At 29.8% G+C, this 20,068-nt stretch overlaps 1 protein-coding gene across 2 annotated transcripts in view; it reads right to left on the bottom strand.

The window, feature by feature from the left end:
• Window positions 1-12,165: 12,165 nt before the first annotated feature.
• LOC118192220 (U11/U12 small nuclear ribonucleoprotein 48 kDa protein-like) overlaps window positions 12,166-20,068 on the bottom strand; it is a 42,017-nt gene continuing 34,114 nt past the window's right edge. For both annotated transcript variants that reach the window (XM_085812923.1, XM_035363134.2), the window contains one exon: window positions 12,166-12,470. In XM_085812923.1, coding sequence (XP_085669049.1) covers window positions 12,206-12,470 — 265 coding nt within the window. In that variant the 3' untranslated portion in view covers window positions 12,166-12,205. The remainder of the gene's footprint in view (window positions 12,471-20,068) is intronic.

Below are 20,068 nucleotides of genomic sequence, written 5' to 3'. Positions count from 1 at the left end.
AAAGCACCATCCTGCAGTAGTAAAAAACTGGTATAACAAATTTAATTTTGGTCGGCATTCGCTACGGGACGAATTCTGTGAAGGTCATCCAAAATCGGTTGTTGTGCCAAAAAATATTGATGCTGTGTGTGAACTGATAAAGCAAGATTGTCATGTGACATACTGTAAGATTGAGGCATCTTTCGGCATTAGTATGACAAGCATCAATCAGATTTTACATGAACATTTGGACATAAAAAAGTTTTGTTTGCGTTGGATCCCGCATAATCTGACAAATGCTCAAAAGAAGGCTCGTGTCAATTAGTGCAAGGAAATGTTAGAAAAATAAGTTCAAGGTTCATCAAAGGCTGTGTATAACATGTACACAGGTAACGAATCATGTATCTATGCATATGAGACCAAAACAAAACAGCAGTCGATTGTATGGATCTTCCAAGACGACCCAAATCCAACGAAAGTTTTTTAACTTTCACTATCTTACGTCTTTTAATTATTTCATCTTTTCTTCTAAAATAATAAATTTTCACTGAATGTGAGAAACTTCAAAATTCAGATTCTCCTCTTCATTCTTGCCTTTATCTACTATTTGGTGGGTTTTTTCCCCTCCAATGTTTTATCTCAGTAAATAGTTATGTAGAGCAAGTAAGCAAAATTCAGCCAATGTTAAAATAAAAATAGATAGCAGGTAAGCCAATTTCGATCATAAACATTAATTTTTTTCATTATTAGGCCAAAAATATAAATAGCAACCCTCGTAAAAGCCACATTCTTGTTTCAGTATTGTAAACAAATAGAGCCATTCCATTTTTTAAATGAAATAGTATGCAAAAAGAGCTCTTTAAGTAGTTCTGGTTGATTTGAACATTTAAAAAGCATGCTGAATTCATTATAAGAGAATCGAAGGTAAATTGTTCAAGTGGTGATCAAAAACTAAACAAAAAATTTTAAAAACTAAAACAATGATGACAATTTCCCAGCCAAAACTGTTTTATTTTAAAACCCTAAAATATTAATTACAAAAGAAGAAATTGTATCCAGTCATAAAGAATCCCAAAACTGAATTACTATTTTAACCCTTTACAGATGAGAAAAAAGTTTTACTTAGGTAACTATGGAGAGTGTCCATGCTATAGGTTAATGGGAAGTATTGTTGAAGCTAAAGAATGGTCGGAAATCTTAATCTCTTAAAATTCTCAAATTATGAAATAAATGAGATTTGCCAATCTTTTCAAAATATTGTTCATCTTCCTGCAGTAAGTGATTTTTATAAACATGTAAAATCTTATTTTCTTTTCAATCTTAGCATAAACATGCATTAGTGCAGAAATTACAGAACTTGCATTGTAAATGGTTTAGCAGTTGCCTTAACATTAATAAATAAAGAATATAGAGAATAGAGCACTTTTCATCTTCTACCTAGATGAAAAGTGCTCTCAGAAATGAATTTGCAGCAACAACTTTATAGTCTTGATACTGATCTTAAAAGAGGCATACCGGTTTACCAAATCAGCAGAGCTTAACTACTCGAGGGAAAATATCAGGAAAAAGAGATGCAGATTACCAAAGTATTTTAGATAATTTTAACTCCCAAAAAATACTGATTTTTTTAATGCAATAAAAACATGAAGTTTTAGCATTTTTATTTCTAAATTTCCATGAGATATAGAAACATAGAGAGATTTTTAAAAATAGTTAGAAGACTTAAAATATTTTATCTCTTTATCTCACTATCTATATACTATAATAAATTACCATGTTCACAAAAGTCTTTAACCAGGCCCTTATTTGCAATGTATACTTCCGGTTATAAAAATGTTTCAGATATTCATGTTTTGGTATTTAAAAAAAATTAATTTTGTAAGATACAAAATCTAAATTTTTATATGGTTTCTCATATTTATATTTTAACTTATATATTTTTTACATATATGGATACTTAGGATGTATTCTTTCGAGAAAAGAATTCTTTTTCTCTCGAGTATTGGCTGATTGTGAACTGAGAAATGATTATTTCCTTATTTACCAGAAAACCTTTTCATAATAGCTTGTATGAAAAGAAACTTATTCTAATATTACAGTAAGGGCCAAATTTTTAACAGAGAAATATGAAAGCCCTATAGAAGGCTGTCAGGAAAAAATGACAAAAATAAATAATGAATAATCAAAGCTAAATGAAATATACAAGAATAAAAATATTAATAAATTGAACAAAAAGAAAGTCATGAACATTAAATGAAATAATGAAGCAAATCTAATGTGAGTAAACTGATAATGAAACATGATGCTAAGAATTTAGGGAAAAAAAGATAAATGTTTCAGTCAGTATTCTTCACAAATAAAATTGCATCTTTTTTTTTTTTACTTCTAATGTTTGAAGATATTTTATTATTTATCTCTTCCTAATAGGATCACCTATTGACATGAGTGATTTTCTTTCTCAACTGGTCAGGTTTCCACCTGTGATTTAGTATGCATTCAGGATCAATATCAGATTTATTTATTGTTAAATAAAATTATGTATCAGTGATAGAATTTTCTGTTAATATTGCATTTCAGTCGTATGGTAAAGTACAGGAGCTTGTCTTATTTGTAATCTAACGTATTTTGGCTGAAATGAAGATTCTGCTCAAAAGCTGACAAGTATCATATACATGATTACATTGATTTAAGCCCTGATAACAGTGAGATTTTTTTCATACCCTAAAAATAAATATAAATAACACAATGAAATTGCTAACTTTATTCATGCTTTTTCATATTTTAAAGTAATATTTTTTTTCATATGTACACCATTTCTTTAGCCTTTATTTTTTCAAACATTGGTCATAAAACATAATACTTCCAATAATAAAAATACTTTAAATGAAGCAAATGTTCAGGGTTTAGCATTTTTTAAATTAAAAAAATGATTCATTTTATAAAACTATGAAATCTTAACTTTTTACCTGGTCCTCTATATTTACATTCTGGAAAATTTTATACTTATTACAAAAAAGTTCCGAATGACCCCAAAAAGTGAAGTTGACTGAAATATTCACTTTAAAAAAATGGGAATGTCTGAGGTCATTTCCAGTTTGCCTTGAGAGGTTGGTTAGTAAATAAATTAGAATAATTTGAGGTTGGTCTTTTCCTCAAAATACCATTCCTACTAGAACGTAGCATCAATTTATCATTTTGTTACAAGTGGTATGCCAAACGAATTTTCATGCAAATAAGATTTTAAACCCCAGAAATATGTTAATATTTTCTTGAATGTTACTTTGAAATAATAATCTAATAATTATACAAAAAAATTCATAAAACTAGAGATATTTTGAATTTTTGATTTATGCAAATAATGTTATGCAGGAGTATAGCTAAGGAGGGTATCCTGGCAATACTATCCAGAAGTGATCCTGGGCACCCCTCCCCAAGTAGCACATGACATAGTAATGTCTTTGCTACATCATGTGCTACTTGGATCTTGGCATACCTAATTATGTCAAAAATATAACAAATCTGAAAACTTATGATGAATAAAATAAATGTTTATTACTTTTTTTTAATTAAACATGGTTTTTAAATTTTGATTAAAATCAGTCAGTATTTCAGTTTTTGCATAAATATGACTGATTAGCAAGGAGTTCCATAGTAGTTAAGAGCTTTACTCTTAATAATAAAGTCTGAAGTTTTCAGATAGCTAAAACTTAGATTCATGTATATTTCTGTATACCATTTTATACTGAGCATTAATTTGCAATATATATATATATATATATATATATATATATATATATTAGCCCATAATTTAACTGTGCAAACAAAGCACAAATCTTTTGGGCCAAAAATTCTGTCTTAGGGAAGTACATCCTTTTTTAGATCACAAATGTATAGACAATTTCAAAATTTATAAGTAATCCTAATATTTTATAATGATGTTTCTCATTGTTGACATGTAAAGACAAATGAGCATTAGAAACTTTAATCTGATAGCTCATGAGTAAAAGGAATATACTATTAGAAGTGAGAGGACAATCACATTTTGTATAACTTCTCGTTAATTATTTTTCAAACATCTATTTCAAAGATATTAATACAGAAGTATAAAAAAATGCTTTCGATTATGACGTAATTCAGTATGCTGATAAATGAAACTTGCATGATGTAAATTTCAATTAATTTAGGACACTGAATTTTATTTTCTAATCAGATTTTAAAAATATTTCTGTACTTTACCTTCTGACCAAATAAATCTTTCAGATAAGTGCAGTTTCTTGAAACTTAAAATTTCATTCAAGCATCTCTTTTCATATCATACTTTTAAAAATATCTACTAACTTAAGATACTTCTTAAAGAAATCCCATAGCAAAGTGTTATAAAGCTAAAACTTAAATTCATGTATATTTCTGTATGCCATTTTATACTGAGCATTAATTTGCAATATATATATATATTATCCCATAATTTAACTGTGCTAAAAGCAAGATTCAAAGCTTTAATTCATGATTCCTTTATTTGAAAATAAAAATAATCATTAAAATTCAGCTTTATAGATGTTCATAACAGCAAATCTGTGGCAGATTTCTAAAAAGAAACACAAGGAAAAACAAGAGAAATATATATAACATTGTAAACAAGTTTTTAATTTCTGAGAGTTATAGATTTTCAAATTTACCAAAATTTCTTCCAATATATTTAATCAAACTTTTAATTTATTTTTATTCTTGCAAATAAAAATTAGAATTGTAACATGTGCAGTACTTGCAAACTGTCCTAAGAATACTAGCATTAAGTTATTAGGTAGAAGAAAGTATATGTATAAAAAAAGGATTAATTCTATATTACAATGTGCTGAAATGTGAATTTAAAAAATTTTAAAAAGATGCTGATTTTTTATAGACATTTGAATCTGAATCAGATATTCTATTATGTAAAAAATTAGTCTTTTGGAGAAATTCCATTTCAATTAATTAGCATCTCCCCAAAATTCAGAGCTAGCTATGCATCTGTTATAAGTTGGTTATGTTCCAGTAGTAGTACATGGATGTGAACTCTCACTTTCAAATATCGCTAGATACAGCTGCAAAAGTAGCTAAATTCAGAACGAATTTCACTAAAAGTAGTAGCTAAAATTAAAAAAAAAAAAAAGTATAATCCATATTCCATAATAGGTTTTCTTACTCGTCATTTTTTAAACTGAATCTTCATAAAAATAAAAATAATGTCCCAATTTTTCTGCAGACCAGCAAAAAGTTATCACGAACCACCAGTTGGTGACCACTGCTCTAGACCATCAGCAACCTATCATCCATATGCCACTGATACAGTAGCAAATTTGATAATTATTCTAGAAAATTATTGACATATTGCATAAAGCCACCATTTAAAAGATATAAAACATATAATTGGACAATAAATAGTCACATTTATGAAAGAATATCGAAAATCTTTTTAAATAACATGCACAAAATATAAGATATTGGCATTGTGGAATTATTCCTACTATACATTCAAATGCTCAATTCTTAGGATTATAAAACATAGTAAATTATATATAAAATGTTATCAGTATAGTAGAAAAGCGTGAAAATATGCAACTACATTATTACATACCGTATATTTCGCAGCAGTTCAAGCAATATCCCAGTTTGTTTGGGCAGTCATACATGATGTCTGTACATTTGCCTTGATACGAATCAGATTTGCACTTTTCTCATTATACTTTTGTTTAGCCAGTTGCACAATCTCTTTTCTGAGTTTGAGACTCTTTTAGCATTGGCTTTTTTTCAATCATTAATGGCAAAAGTGATTTTATAACTTTTAATCTGCAGTCATACAGTAATATTTTACATTCAGCATAGTTATTATAAAGAGCATATGAATTGATTGCAGTTACTTCAATAACATGAAAGAACTTTTTATACCAGTGCTGTGCTTTTCTGTCCAAGCGATAATAATGACGGAATTTAATCCTACCAATCTACACAAGACGCATTATGGTTGATTATTGACAAAGATTTCTGCCTTATTCCATTGCTTTTATTTGAAATCTCAACCATTTCATTTTTGTACTCTGCAAAAATGTAACACACTTCATGTTTAACTTTCCATTTTCTAATCATTGCTCCTTTGCAGTATCTTTCTACAGTATTGCCTTTTCATAATTTAGTAATTGTACTCTTTATTGTGTGTGCTTTCATAATCAGAAAAGTCACTCTTTCCTAATAATTCTACTATTGCAGCATCAGTTAATTTTTTTATTTACTTTATTTTCCTCGGGCTGTGAAGCTCCGCCATTTTTAAAAACACACATAAAAAATTCAAACAGAAAATTTGAAAATCGAGAATGCAAAAATAATAATAATAATAATAATAATAATAATAATAATGCTTTACTAATATGCTTAAACAAATTTTTCATTCAACTTTTGGTGGCATGCTAAAAATAAAGAATGGTAGTCAGCCGGCATCCCAGAGTGCCGCCAACGTAACGAAGTGGCAGCATTCTAGCATGTCAGTACGTGGATCACAATGAACATTTTTTATTTAAAAAATACCCTAATTAAATTCATATTTTATAAAATTTTATGCTAATGTTTTCTGTTTTTGGTGGATTTGAACTGCTTATAGTGATTCTTATACTTCATCATTCATATCTAATAATATATATTGATTATGTTACTTAATTTACACAAATAATCATTTTCTTACTAGTGGTGAAGTATAAAAAGTGATTCAGTTGCACAAAACAAAAACACTACCAAAATGGTAGTGTTTTTAAAATGGTTAAAATATAAAAGTAACAGATTACTTAAGTGTATAACAAGTCCTTGGCATTTCTGGAACAAAACCATTTCCATGTATAAGGAAGGTATGTTATTGGAGCACAAGTGTTATAAATTCCTGCAGTGTTTCAAAATAAAACTAAAAAGTATGAAGAATTAGACTGGACTAAAAATGTGTATAATTAATAGTTATTTATTACATTGTGGAACTATGATGATTTCTACATTATAATACTCATTTTTGAAAAGCAATTACACTTCTACTGAGAAAGTTGAAAACAACTCACTAATGGGAGGGAAAAAAAAAAAAAAGATTTCTTTTTTAATTTTACACACTTACTGCAAAAAATTCTAATTTTTCCTCGTTTTTAATAGAAGTTTGAATCCTGATTCAACTGTAGATCATCGAATACCTAGTTCTTTGCTTGTAGTAGGAACAAATTTCTTAGGACTTGGGCAAAACTTTTTGAAGCTGTCTCTGCAACGTGTTCAACTGTCACCACATCAAACCTATATCAATAGCTCCTTTATAATGTACTACATGGCCTATTAATAATTAACTATTTCTAACCCTATGTCACAGAGAAAAAAAACCTTATCCCTCCCTTTTTGTAATATCAGATTAAACTTTTTTATTTAAATAGTATCCAGTTTTTTTTTTTTTTTATTCAAAAATGAAAACAGCACTACTAACACATCTCAGCAATCTCACATCTTTGGTGTTATATTTATTCTAGTCAAGTTCAAGCATACATTCTGTTACTCTCTTCAAATGTTACTACGAGAAAATATGGCTGTAATAAATCAAGTTCAGATTCACTGCAATTGAAATGAGTTGAAAGATAAGACTTCAGTACATGTAGTAAACTGCGATTTTAAATAATGGTTCATTTAAACTTGCCAATGAAACAGTATTTAATGATCATATATCTGAATTTATTTGTTCAATCTCCAGATTTCTTCATATGAAATAATGAAAGAGATGCAAAATTTTCAGCATTTCAAAAAACATTAAACACTTTCTTTGAAATTTCAAAACTAATGCAAAATATATTTTTAAAACAAAATCTCATAAAACTAGCAAAAAGTGTGAATCATGATTACAAAAAACTCAGAAACTTCTAAAAGAAAACACTTATGGTATTTCAAATCGCCAGTGTAAACAAAGTTACCAGATATTCAGATGATGAATTATCAAGAAAAGCATTTCAATATTAAAAAATTGAATATTTGTTTCTATATTTCTTTTCTGCACAGAAAATGGCATAATTCAAAATGTAGCATAACACCCTTGAAGAATGTGTGGTATTTAAGTGTTTCATGGTTTAAACTATATCCCATTATAATTTCAAAGGTAAAAGATACTTGTTATGTGTTGGCAACATGATTCTTTTTTTCACAACATAAAAACAATTCACATAAGTACATTGTGAAATTATTAGTGATTATTTTCATAGCCTGTTTAGATTTTTTAAACTCATTATTTATTTATATGAAATATTTCAAAAATGACACTCATCACCTGACAGTACTGTATTACAAAATGTTATAGATTTATGCAACTCTGGGGCTGCATTTATAATGAAAGAAGTAGTCAATTTTTTTAATTAACCATATTTTTTTTTATTTCAGTATATCTTTGTGTGATATTTCTAACTAGATAAAAATTTTCACATTTTAATTGATAAATGGATCTGATACTACCAAATCCAAAATAAATGTCCTTTAGATAATGTTTATGTAATTATAAATTACAGTCCTTTGTTAAACTGTTTATGGTAGTGCGAGATTTTCAGAATAATATAAATTTTTATTGACATATAAACATAAACTCTATTTCAATATTTTCTGCTACTGAAATAAATAAATTTATTTTAATAATAATCTATAATTGTTCATCTTGTACAAAAAAAAGGGGGGACAGTTCAATATCTCTTGTTCTACTGGGCCGATTGTCGAAATTTAACTTGCGGTTTCCATGTCTCGAAAGTATGACTTAGGACATATATTAGATTTATATATAGCATTGTTCTAACAGGTATTTTGACAAAAAATTAGACTTTTTCTGAAATAACATACCAATTTTTTTTTTTTACATTTCGATTCTACAACTCAAATTATGCCAAAGTGCCAAGTTTTGTAAAAATCACACGAGTAGTTTTTAAAAAATTAGCTCACAAAATTTTAGCTCCTCCATGTTAATTGAATTTGGTACATATTTATAATTATCTCTTTTTTAGTATACTTATTGTATTCTTTTCATATATCGAAATTTAGGTTCATTCCAAATAAAATTCACCCATTTTTTTATGATTTATTTTTAAAATTTGTATTTTTAAATATTTTTTATAAATTTTTCAAAAATAATTTTGATTTATAACCTATAAAATTTTTGCCACCATCTTCAAGTAGATGTATTTCTAAGCATACCTGCAAAAATTAGAGTTTTTTATTAAACATTTCCTAAGATATATGTGAATTTATTACAAATATTGGCGCATTTTGAAATTCAAAATATTTGTTATAAGCAATAATGACACCAAATGTTATTTATGCACTTTGTTAAAATGATTTGAAAGTACAGTAGACTCCCGATTATCTGTGGGAGGATTATTTGCGCCTGCCGCACAAAGTTTTTTTTTCTTTTTCTTTACACGTGTAAAGCAAAGAAAATAAAAATATTCACAAAACTGAGCGAAATGCTAAATTTGCTAACATCGTGCTTATTTATCGCAAAAATATCCCAGGCCTTCTCGGAAACTTCCCCTCTGATGAGTAAGTGATTTCTTACTCACCCTTGCAGTGCCCGCTCCACTGCACTCTCTTGTCTTAATCTTACTGACATGTCCACTTCCTCCCACTCGCCATTGTTATTTTAAGCCTGATAGTGTTTGCGAACCGGTCAGAGTTAATTTCTTATCTTTTATTGTGTTCAGTGCTTGTGTTTTTTGTTACTTATTTAAAATGTCAGGAAAACAAAAGAAGGTTGTGTTGTCGATTGTGCAAAAACTAGAATTAATTTCCAAAGTAGCAAACGGCGCTAAAAGGCAGCAGATGGAATTGGAAACAACAGTACGTGACATTCTAAAGCAAAAAGACAAACTGGTGAACTTTGCATGAATGTCGGGCAGTGCTTCCGCAATGAAAACGCGAAAAACTATGAACCTTTGATGAGCTAGACACAGCATTGACAGAGTGGTTAGCTCAAGTTCAAAAAGAGGGTACTCCTGTAAATGGTCCTATCATTGCGGCGAAGGCAAAAACCTTTTTTGAGTTGTTAGGCCTGAAAGAAAATTTTGATGCGTCTTCTGGTTGGTTGACTCGTTTTAAGCAGCAACATGGAATTCGAGAAATTGGACTTCATGGGGAGAAACTTAGTGGTGACCAACAAACAGCCGACGATTTCTACCATGAATTTGAAGAATTTGTTTTAAAAGAAGAGCTATCTTTTGAACAAATTTACAATGCCGATGAATCGGGACTTTTGTGGAAATGTCTTCTCACTCGCACTTTAGCATTTGAAAATGAAAGTAAAGCAGCGGGTCATAGAAGCAGCAAGGAAAGGATCACTATCATGTCTTGCAGTAACACTACCGGTGGACATAAACTTACACTTGTTGTCATTGGAAAGTCAAAAAAACCGAGATCTTTCAAAGGCACAAGGATAGAAAATTTGCCCGTTGATTACTTTAACAAAAAAAAAAAGAAAAAGAAAAAAGAAAGGAGGCATGCACTGAAACATTTATCAAGAATAGTTTGAAAAAATCTTTGTTCTTCAAGTGTGTAAACATCTTAAATCGAAAAACCTGCCTGAAAAAGTTGCGCTATTGATTGACAACACACCTTCTCACCCAGCAACAAGTGTGCTAAAGTCTTCTGATGGACAAATTTTTGCAAAGTTTCTCCCCCCAAATATTACTGCACTAGTCCAACCCATGGACCAAGAAATCATTGCAACAATGAAGAGAACATTGCTAATGACCAAAATTGAAGAGGGTTATGATCTGAAAGAGTTTTGGAAACACTACACACTCTTGGACAGCATCTACGATATTGCATCTGCATTGGGACTCAGTGAAACCATCAACCCTCATAAAATCATAGAGAAAACTCACGCCTAATGCTGAAGCCAACAACAACCTAACCCCTTTGAGTTGTGAAGAAGAGAATGAAGATGTAGACATGCCCACGGCAACTCTTGCCGTGAAAACAGTTCCGGGTGGTGAGAACGTCGATGCTGAAAACATTAATGAGTGGTTGGTGTGTGACGTCAATTATCCTGGCTTCGAACGCTTGACAGATGATGAAATTGTGAAAAAAGCAAGGGCAGAAGCCATGAATGAAGGACAGCGAAGTGAAGGCGAAGAAGAGTCTACTGTGCAGATGCGGAAGACTCACAAAGCGGCTTTGCAACAAGTCGACGGACTGCTGAGCTATTTGGAAGAACAAGACGACGCTGAGTTGGCCGAGGAACTTATGCTACGAAAAATGCAATCTCGGATCAAGAGAAAATGCTTCCAAAGCAAGAAGCAAACACAAATGACTGATTTCTTCAAAAAAGGTGTAGTTTTACAGTTATGCTTTTGTAATCACATAATACATTACAGTATTAAAACAGTACATAGTATAATTTTTCTGTGTATCCTTGACACCTCTCGTAAGTACAAAGCACTTTTCTGTTTTCATTAACAGAATGCATTTTAGGTTAGTTTTGAGCGATTTACTAAAATATTAAGCATTAGTTAAACATTTCCTGCTGTTTATTTTATGTTTTATTGTACATAAAACGATTTTTCAAAGTTGGAGTGACTGTTTTCTCTTTTGCTATACCCCTTTTTAGCTTTTTTCAGATTATCCGCGATTTTTGTTATCCGCAGTGGCCACGCCACCCAATTCCGCAGATAATCGGGAGTGTACTGTATAAATGATGGCCTTTTTTTTTCTGCTCATGTACAATGAAAAAAAAGGAAAAGAAAATAGGTTGCTATATATTAAGAAGTTCACCGAGGGAATTATTCTTGCCACAAACTGAAAAAAATGCACCAAGATAAATTTTTAAATTTCTCACCAAATATTACAAAATTTAATATCTAGGCATAATCTGAGACATAGAATCGAAATATTGAAAAAAATTGGTACGTTGTTTAAAAAAAAAAGTCAGATTTTGTGTCAAAATACCTATGTTAGAATAATGCTATATACTATATATCCCAAGTCACGCTTTTGAGACATGGAAAACGCAAGTTAAATTTCGACAATTGGTCCAGTAGAATGGGAGATATAGAACTTTTTTGTTGTTGGTGTTCTGCAAGATGTTCATTGTTTAGAACATGAAAAATTTTGTTTTCAAAACTCATGTATTAGGTATAATTCATTCAATTTTGAAAAAAAGTGCACATATGGTATTATTAAAGCTTTATTTACACAGTTCAAAAATGATTTAATGGCGAGATTTTTTGTGGGATTTTTTACGGTGAGACTTTTTATGTTTATGTCTTGTATGTGATCTGGATCTACTTCTGCTGCGTTCTCGCTTATGTTTGTGATGCCTCGGTGATGAACTCTCAGACCGGTCACTGTGTGCATGATAAGGTTTGGAATCATCTCTTCTGTGATCATAGGAACCTTCTCTCCTTTTGTGATCAGTTTTTTCTTCAGTTCCATCCGTATCTTTTGTACATAATTCTGAATCAACACCTTCAGTTCTATAAATGCATTATTAACAATTAAAACATGAACATAAACTTTATCATTGAAGAATTGAAGATTTAATAATGAATATTTTATTAGCATACTGATAAATCAATCTTAATTACAAATCCTGTTTACTTTCATTTCAGTGCATGCCCAGCATGATGTAACAAAAATACTCAATTGTAGTTCTGGTTATAGCCAAAAAATGAAAGTTCTCATATGATTTACACTTTTTCTAAATCTTAAAACAAAAAGTTACGTACCCTTAATAGTGATGGAGAGAGATTTTAAACTAACACCCTTTAATACAAGAAAATTCCTAACACTAATTTCATGAACTTCATATAATAATAATATAATTTAATTTAGCAAACTTATTGCATTCTTAAAATTACAAACATATACTTACTGCATTCTTAAAATTACAAACATATACTCTCTCCTTATGTTAAAAAATTAAAATAAATATACAATAACAAACTTGTTAAACTTCCTAATAACTCAGATATTTAGTTTATTGCAGTTTGATAAATAATGTTTTTGTTGAAAAATAATGATTTAATTTATATCCAAAGTGTAAATCATGAAAAAAAAATTAATAACATCAAAATAATATGCTAAAAAAATTATGCCATAGTGTGGCCTTCCTTTTTCTTTTTTCATGTATATGTGTACAATCTGAAATCAAACGGCCAAAGGATATTCTTTTCTTAACATTAACAAAGTTTTTTTTAATTAAAGTTTGGGAAATGAACAATTAACATAATTCAAAATATTTTATGTTTTTTATAGTGGTACTGAAGGTATTTTACATCTGTTTAAAATACAATATGGAAATATTTACCATAAAGTAGATATGAATAGATAGGTAGATCTGAACAACAATGATAGTTATGGGATTTTATAACACAGTCTAGATTTACTAGCTAAAACAAATTCTACCTCCTTTACAAAAATTTATTGGAATAAATAATTTTCAATAATTACTTATGGATATACTAACTTCCATTTTATGGGATATGTATCACAAGATTACTCTAATTATGCTGTTATATATCACAAGATAACTCTATTATGCTGTTATATGCTTTGTATTAAAGCAATTAATTTGTTGTTATCATATCTATGATGCAGTCTATTCAAATAATGTAATGGTGGAAGATGACAGCCCTGGCAATTTGCAAAATGCTATCACCGAAGAGGTTTAATTTCTTAAACAAAAAGCCAATTTTTATCAATTTAGCAAGGGTGGCTTTACAATCAAAAATGTGTGCAGTTGTCCATTCTGTGTCCAGGCAGTTATCAAGCTTCTGTACGTTTTCTTACCCTCTTTGTTAATTTTCAATTCTCTGTGATTCTCTATGCCTGACTATGATTTTAGTTTAGATCTCTATTGGCATTATGGAGCTTGTGCTTTATTGGAATTGAATGTTCCTTCAATCTGTATTTGGCCATGGAATTTGTATCCAAGAGGGTGATTTATTTAAAAAATGAAATAGAAAATCTTCATAGGCATATTTTGTCAAATTTCTCATGAAAGGCACACTAAGTGAATGCATATCTTTGCAGCTCAAGGGCACTTAAAATCCATTTAACTGGAAGTCGTCTTAAAAGGTTGATGCTAAGGAAAGAACACTCAAATTTCATTCCCTCATTCATACTTTTAAATATGCTTCTCTATGATAAAGAAACTTCAGATCTCATTCACCAGGATGCTCTCAATCAAAACTGGGATGAGACTTGGCAAAGTTGTGATATCATCAATCAGGTGCAATGACAATACACTCTCTCATATCATCCATGATATCACATAAATATTTTCTAGTGTCTATACACCCAGACATGAGGATTAGCAAAAACAACTTTAACCCTTCTGTTTCACAAATGTATCTGTAGTGATCAGAGAATACTTTTGCTCTGATTTCAGTTTAATGTTGTATGTGTGTGTAATGATTTGGATGCTGATAGACAGTAGATCCATAAAAACTAGGTTGCAGCCATGATAATATTCCTTCTCATTTTTGTTAACAAAATTTCTAAACTAATACAAGTAAATTGGTGCACTAAGCACCTGTTCTTGTAGAATTACATCAGTTGCCATTTACAGTTTTAACATTTATTTGAAGAAAGCAACAGCAGTCTAGCAACACAGAAAACCAGAGAGTGAATGTGAAAGATGAGTTCAAATAATTTTAGTTTCACTTTATAATGCTCCCACTGGTGGTTTGAGTTTCAATTTGCAAAATTATCTGCATCATTAGCATTATGTAAGAATCATGAGACGCAAATTAATTTTTGAAATGATGCAGTTTAGAGATTTATTATAAACTGATACAGTCAAAAGTCGTTAATTCGGACACCTATAATCCGGACATCAAAGCTACAAACTTTCTGCGCATGCGTCTCATTGCGCATGCGCATGAGACCTTTAGGGCTGTGCATATGTGTGTGTGCATGCACACAGTAGGTTTACGCATGCACGTTTAATGTATAACGGACGGTATAAGCTAAAATTATCTATTTCAGTTAATGTTGCAGATTTCGTTGTTCCTTAATCTTCGAATTGGATCCGGCTTATTATTTTTTGCAGACTGTTAGAGCAATTTTATAAAAGTAAGCTTGAACTTTCGATTATGTCAAATAGAATTTCTGATGCTGGAGCTCCCAAAGGACCTACAAAGCGAAAGTATATTTCGATGTCCATAAACAAAAAGTGGAATTGCTGCAAAAAATTGGATAAAGGTATATCCTTTGTTTCTCTAACCATTCCAAAATCTGTTTATCAATTTCACGCTGCTCCGCGGCAGGGAAGGGCGGGACGCCGCGGCGCACAATGATTTGGAAGTTGATCTGTCAGCACTATCCTTATCTACAGAGCAGATGTTTTTATTTTATTTGGCTTATAGTTCCTTACTAAATGTAGTATTTCATCTCATGTACTCCATCTTTGATATGATTTAAATCAAATTCCTCATCATTATAATTCGCTTTCGATAGTGAAGAAAGTGACACAGAGGTTATTGAAAACGAAAAATTTCGATTGACAAATTAGTCGGTATTCTTGATACAGCAATTATAGGACTTGAACAGCAGAACTTTGTAACTGAACAAGAAATTATGTTTGTTTATAGAATTAAAGAGAAAGTATTATCACACAAAACAAAGCAACTTAAACAACTTACATTGAAAAAAATGTTTAATAAAGTAAACAAATAAACATTAAGCTTTTTTTTTTTTTTTTTTTTTGGTAAATTTTGATATCTTTTAGATCATAATTGTTCTTTATTTCATAAATTACGGTTTCATATTTTTAATTTTATAATTTCTGCATGCCATCTTACCAGATTTAAACTGATGATCTATAATCCGGAATCGCCGAAGTCCTGACGAGTCCGGATTAACGACTTTTGACTGTACTATGTTTAGGATCAAAAGAGGAAATATCCAAATTTAAATATAGAGTTAAGGCGTATTGTAAATTAAAGTTAGAATATTAATTTACATACTTTTTATCTAGCATATTCCCCTCAAAAGGAAAAAGGCTTAGCAACAAAAAAAGGCCTTTACAGAGGGGGAGGGAGAAATGAAAACAATAAAAATGGAAGAGAATTATTTTACTATGGAAACTATAAATCATGAAGTATTGAACTAAATCATAATTTGAAAATTGTGTTTGTAAAAGTAATGACAATTTTTAACACTTATGCTGATATTTCAGCCCAGTTTGTAAAAAGTTCTTTGTTTTTACAGCTGAGAAAGTTTTCTAACTTTTTTAACCCCCCCCCAAAAAAAAAAAAACATATCCAAAACTTAGTTCAATGCATGACAATAAATCACAAGAACTCTCATTTTTATAATTTACCTTTTAACTACAAAAATATATTAATATCTTAAGGAAATTATGCTTTCACTTTTTTTTTATTTTTCACCAAAATTTCCTAACTTTATACTAACGAAATTCTCCATAATTGTCTAAAATCAAACATTTACATCAGACTGGGCACATCCACATTAACTGTTTGATGTGTTACCAAACTAATGGTTTAAGGGTTGCTCAAACAGTTATTTAAAATGCCTATAAAGTAACTGGTGTTTGAGAGCTACATTAAAACATTGTATATATATATATATATATATATATGTATATATAATTTATTTCCTAAACCGTATTGATTAATTGATTATATTATCTCCTAAGTTTAATTAAAGTAGAATTATTTTAAAAGTGTGCATCCATACTGGTAAGTTATATTTTGAAAGATGTTTTGAAGTAATTTGAAAGCAAAATGTTAATAATGTTTTAACGGGGACTGGAGTTAAATCATCACGATGAATAATATTACAATTGTAAAAGTAAAAATTAAAACATGTAATTATTGTCATTGATCGGAAATTAGTTGACTTTTCAAGGGGAACAAACCAACTCCCGTTCAATGATCAATAATTGATAGAAATACGTAAATATGAAAGTGTTTCGTCTTTACTCGAGTTATAAATTAAAGCCAAACCGGCAATTCTAGTCAGGCCAAATATTTCCGCGAATAGTTGTTACTCAAAGAACTGATTCTCATGAAGCATTTTAGTCAATTCAATTTGGAGTAAAAATCAATTACTGTAGAGAAATCTTGTAAAACTCGAGTAATCGTCCCCGACACTATCATCTTTATGTATTTGAGTACTATATTATTTGTAGAAATTAAACATTGGAAATTGTCATTATGACATCGAAATCAAAGTAAAGTTGAAATAAACATAGAAGATTATAAAAAAGATAAATAATGCAAACTTTGCAAAAACAAATCAAAGAGAACATAAAAATAATATAAAAATAAAATAGAAAATAATATAAATAAGTTCAGTGAATGTACATAAAGATATAAAGGCCAGAAAGGTATTAAGTAACTTACATTCTTTCTAGTGGGGGAGTTGGCAGTGTGTTCTCTTCGTGTCTGACTCAGAAGTGTAGGGTGTCCGAAAATTCTTAGCGGCAGTAGGAGCTTTGAATTATATCAGTCGGCAAGACTTGGGTGAAGAAATTTATGGTAGTGGGTGGGACTTGGAATTCTTGAGGGATGTATTTTGTGGAGTTCTTATCTGAGAGAGACCGTCTGTTAAGATTTTTTTAAAAATACTAGTGAATGGAAATTAATTAATTTCTGGCTAATTGTCGTGTCGCAATGATTAAGAATTTAAGAAAGGAAAAAGGCATTTTCGCTATCCAAGAGCTAGTAGACAGTCTAAAGGCAGGAAATAGGCCCATTTTTTTAGTAACAGTATAGTAACAGTATATGTCTGAAGACAATTAGCTTTTTACAATATATACAATTGAGTAATTACACTATATACAAATCTTTCAACTGACAGTCATCCAACTTATACTGCCTTCTCAGGTTTAGGAATAAATTATCATATCCCTATCAGTTAAATGATTTAGAGTGAGTATTTAACGCCTGCTCTTTTAAGGCAATGGTTGATAAATTGAAAGGGAATTAGATTATTTTTGAGAATTTTGATAAGGATCAAAATTTCGCGTTGTAAATCTATTGTATCTGTGCATATAGTTTTAATTCGTTGTATTTGATTAATTATAGTATTGTTAATTACTTTTTTGGATATGTTGGAGTTCCAATTTATTAATTTGTTAGTATTAAAATTGAAGTTCCTTGTTTTGTCAAAAAGTAAAATTTTTTTGTAGTTAATGATTTGAAGATCTAGAAAGTCTATGCTATTTTGTGAATTATTAGTTTTATTAAGTTTAAGACAATTCGGATAAATGTCGGAGTTTTCAATTTTACCAAAATTATTAATTGTAATAAGGTCATCAATAAATCTGTAGGTGTGTTTGTAGTAATTTAACTCTTGTGGTTGTAGATTTTTTTGGAAGTTAAATTCTTTGACAAATAAAAAGATATTACAGATCGAGGTGCTGGAATGTAAGCCCATTGGCAATCCTCTGACTTGTTTAAAAAGTTGATTTTGAAACTTGATGTAGTTATGAAAAAGTGTGCATTTTAGGTAGGTTTTCCATTTGTCAAGAGTCATGATATTGAGTATATTAGGGAAAAGTTTTGGTAGATCAAGTAGACTGGTATAGATTTCTTCTAGAGGAAGTGAGGTATATAAGTTTTCAAAATCATAGCAGTTAATGTTTAGGATGTTAATGGTATGAATGGTATTAATGACAGGAGTGTTATTATGAATGATCCAGCAATAGTTATGATTAGTGTTACAATCATTGAAAATAAATTTACAGATTTTATTAAGTTGAATTGAAAAATAATAGTCTATATTTTTCTTGTAATTATTAGTTCCATTAGCTATAAATCTAAATTTTAATGGTGTTTTATGGAATTTGGGAATCGCATAAAGATTAGTAAATCTGTTGTAGTTTGCATTGAAAGTAATATTGAGTTTCTTATGAAAAGTTTTAATCCTGTTTATTATAGATGTTTCTGTAAGGTTGGCTGATTGATAAGTAGTTGCGTTGAGAAGTTCTTTATGAATAATCTCAGTGTAGAATTGTTTTCATATAATGCTAAAGTTATTAGTTGCTTTATCTATTTTTGTAATAGTAAAAAGCTGTTTTAATTTACTAATATCAGATGTAAGTTGCGACCAGTTCAGTGTACTTTTAAATTTGAGGTGACTGATTTCTGTGGATATGAGTTGAAGAATTTTAGCTTTCCATTTTAAGAAGGTATCTATGGGAAAATTCAGTTGATAGCTTGCTTTAACTATAAATTCGTTGATGTTGTTTTCGAAAGTCTTGTAACAGTAATTTGTAGTCATGTTTCTGACTGGTCTAAATTTTGTACCATAACTCATTAGTGTTTTTAGTTGATGGTTTTGTATGATATTCAGGTTGCCAGTAATTATGTGCTGGTGATGAGAATCTACGTAATTACTGTAAATTGGTGTCTTACAATGTCATTCTGCAGTTTCATCTATTTCATGGTGGTTAGTAAGCAAGTTGCTTAAGGTCCTTTGATATTTAAATGCAATCATTGGTATAGTGTCAACTGCGGGGAAGTAATCTTTACAATCTCTGATGATTCTGGAGAAATGAATATTGTCAAACTGCGGATGCAGAAAATTGACTTTAAAATAAATTTTGCGTTGAGTGAGACTATTAGAGAGTCTGAAAAGACTAAAATCAAGAATCATGTCTTTAATGATTTGTATGTCGTCGTAGCTTTCTTGAATGAATTTTTTTAGTTTGATAAGGAATTTATTAGTACAGGAGTGTAACCAGTTGAGAAGTTTCTTGGGAAAACAGTCTGAGTCAAAAAAACATTTCAATTGTTTTTTCAATGCAAGTGTATCCAAAGTGGATAAAAATCTCGCATTATTTTTTATTTTGCTTCCTCTTTTTCCTCTCTGCGTTTTGATGCTGTAGAGTTTAAATTGGCTGAAAATAGACTTCTTAGAAGTATCTCTATGACTATGTATATAAGTGTTAAGTCCATATAGATAAAGTGAACGTTGTTTTAGTATATAGAGAGATTCCTGAAAAATTCGTGTTTTGTGATTGGGTATTATATCTAGTATCTGAAGTTGAATAGAGTTGAAGTCATGGTGTTTAAAGTGTTCTAATTCTGCTGTATTAAGT

This window comes from Stegodyphus dumicola, chromosome 3 (genome assembly GCF_044657685.1).
Source record: "Stegodyphus dumicola isolate Sdum_Otavi_A_Nest chromosome 3, ASM4465768v1".
Classification (NCBI taxonomy): domain Eukaryota; kingdom Metazoa; phylum Arthropoda; class Arachnida; order Araneae; family Eresidae; genus Stegodyphus; species Stegodyphus dumicola.
The sequence above is the reverse complement of the archived record's forward strand: the minus strand, read 5'-3'. Positions and strand labels throughout refer to the sequence as shown.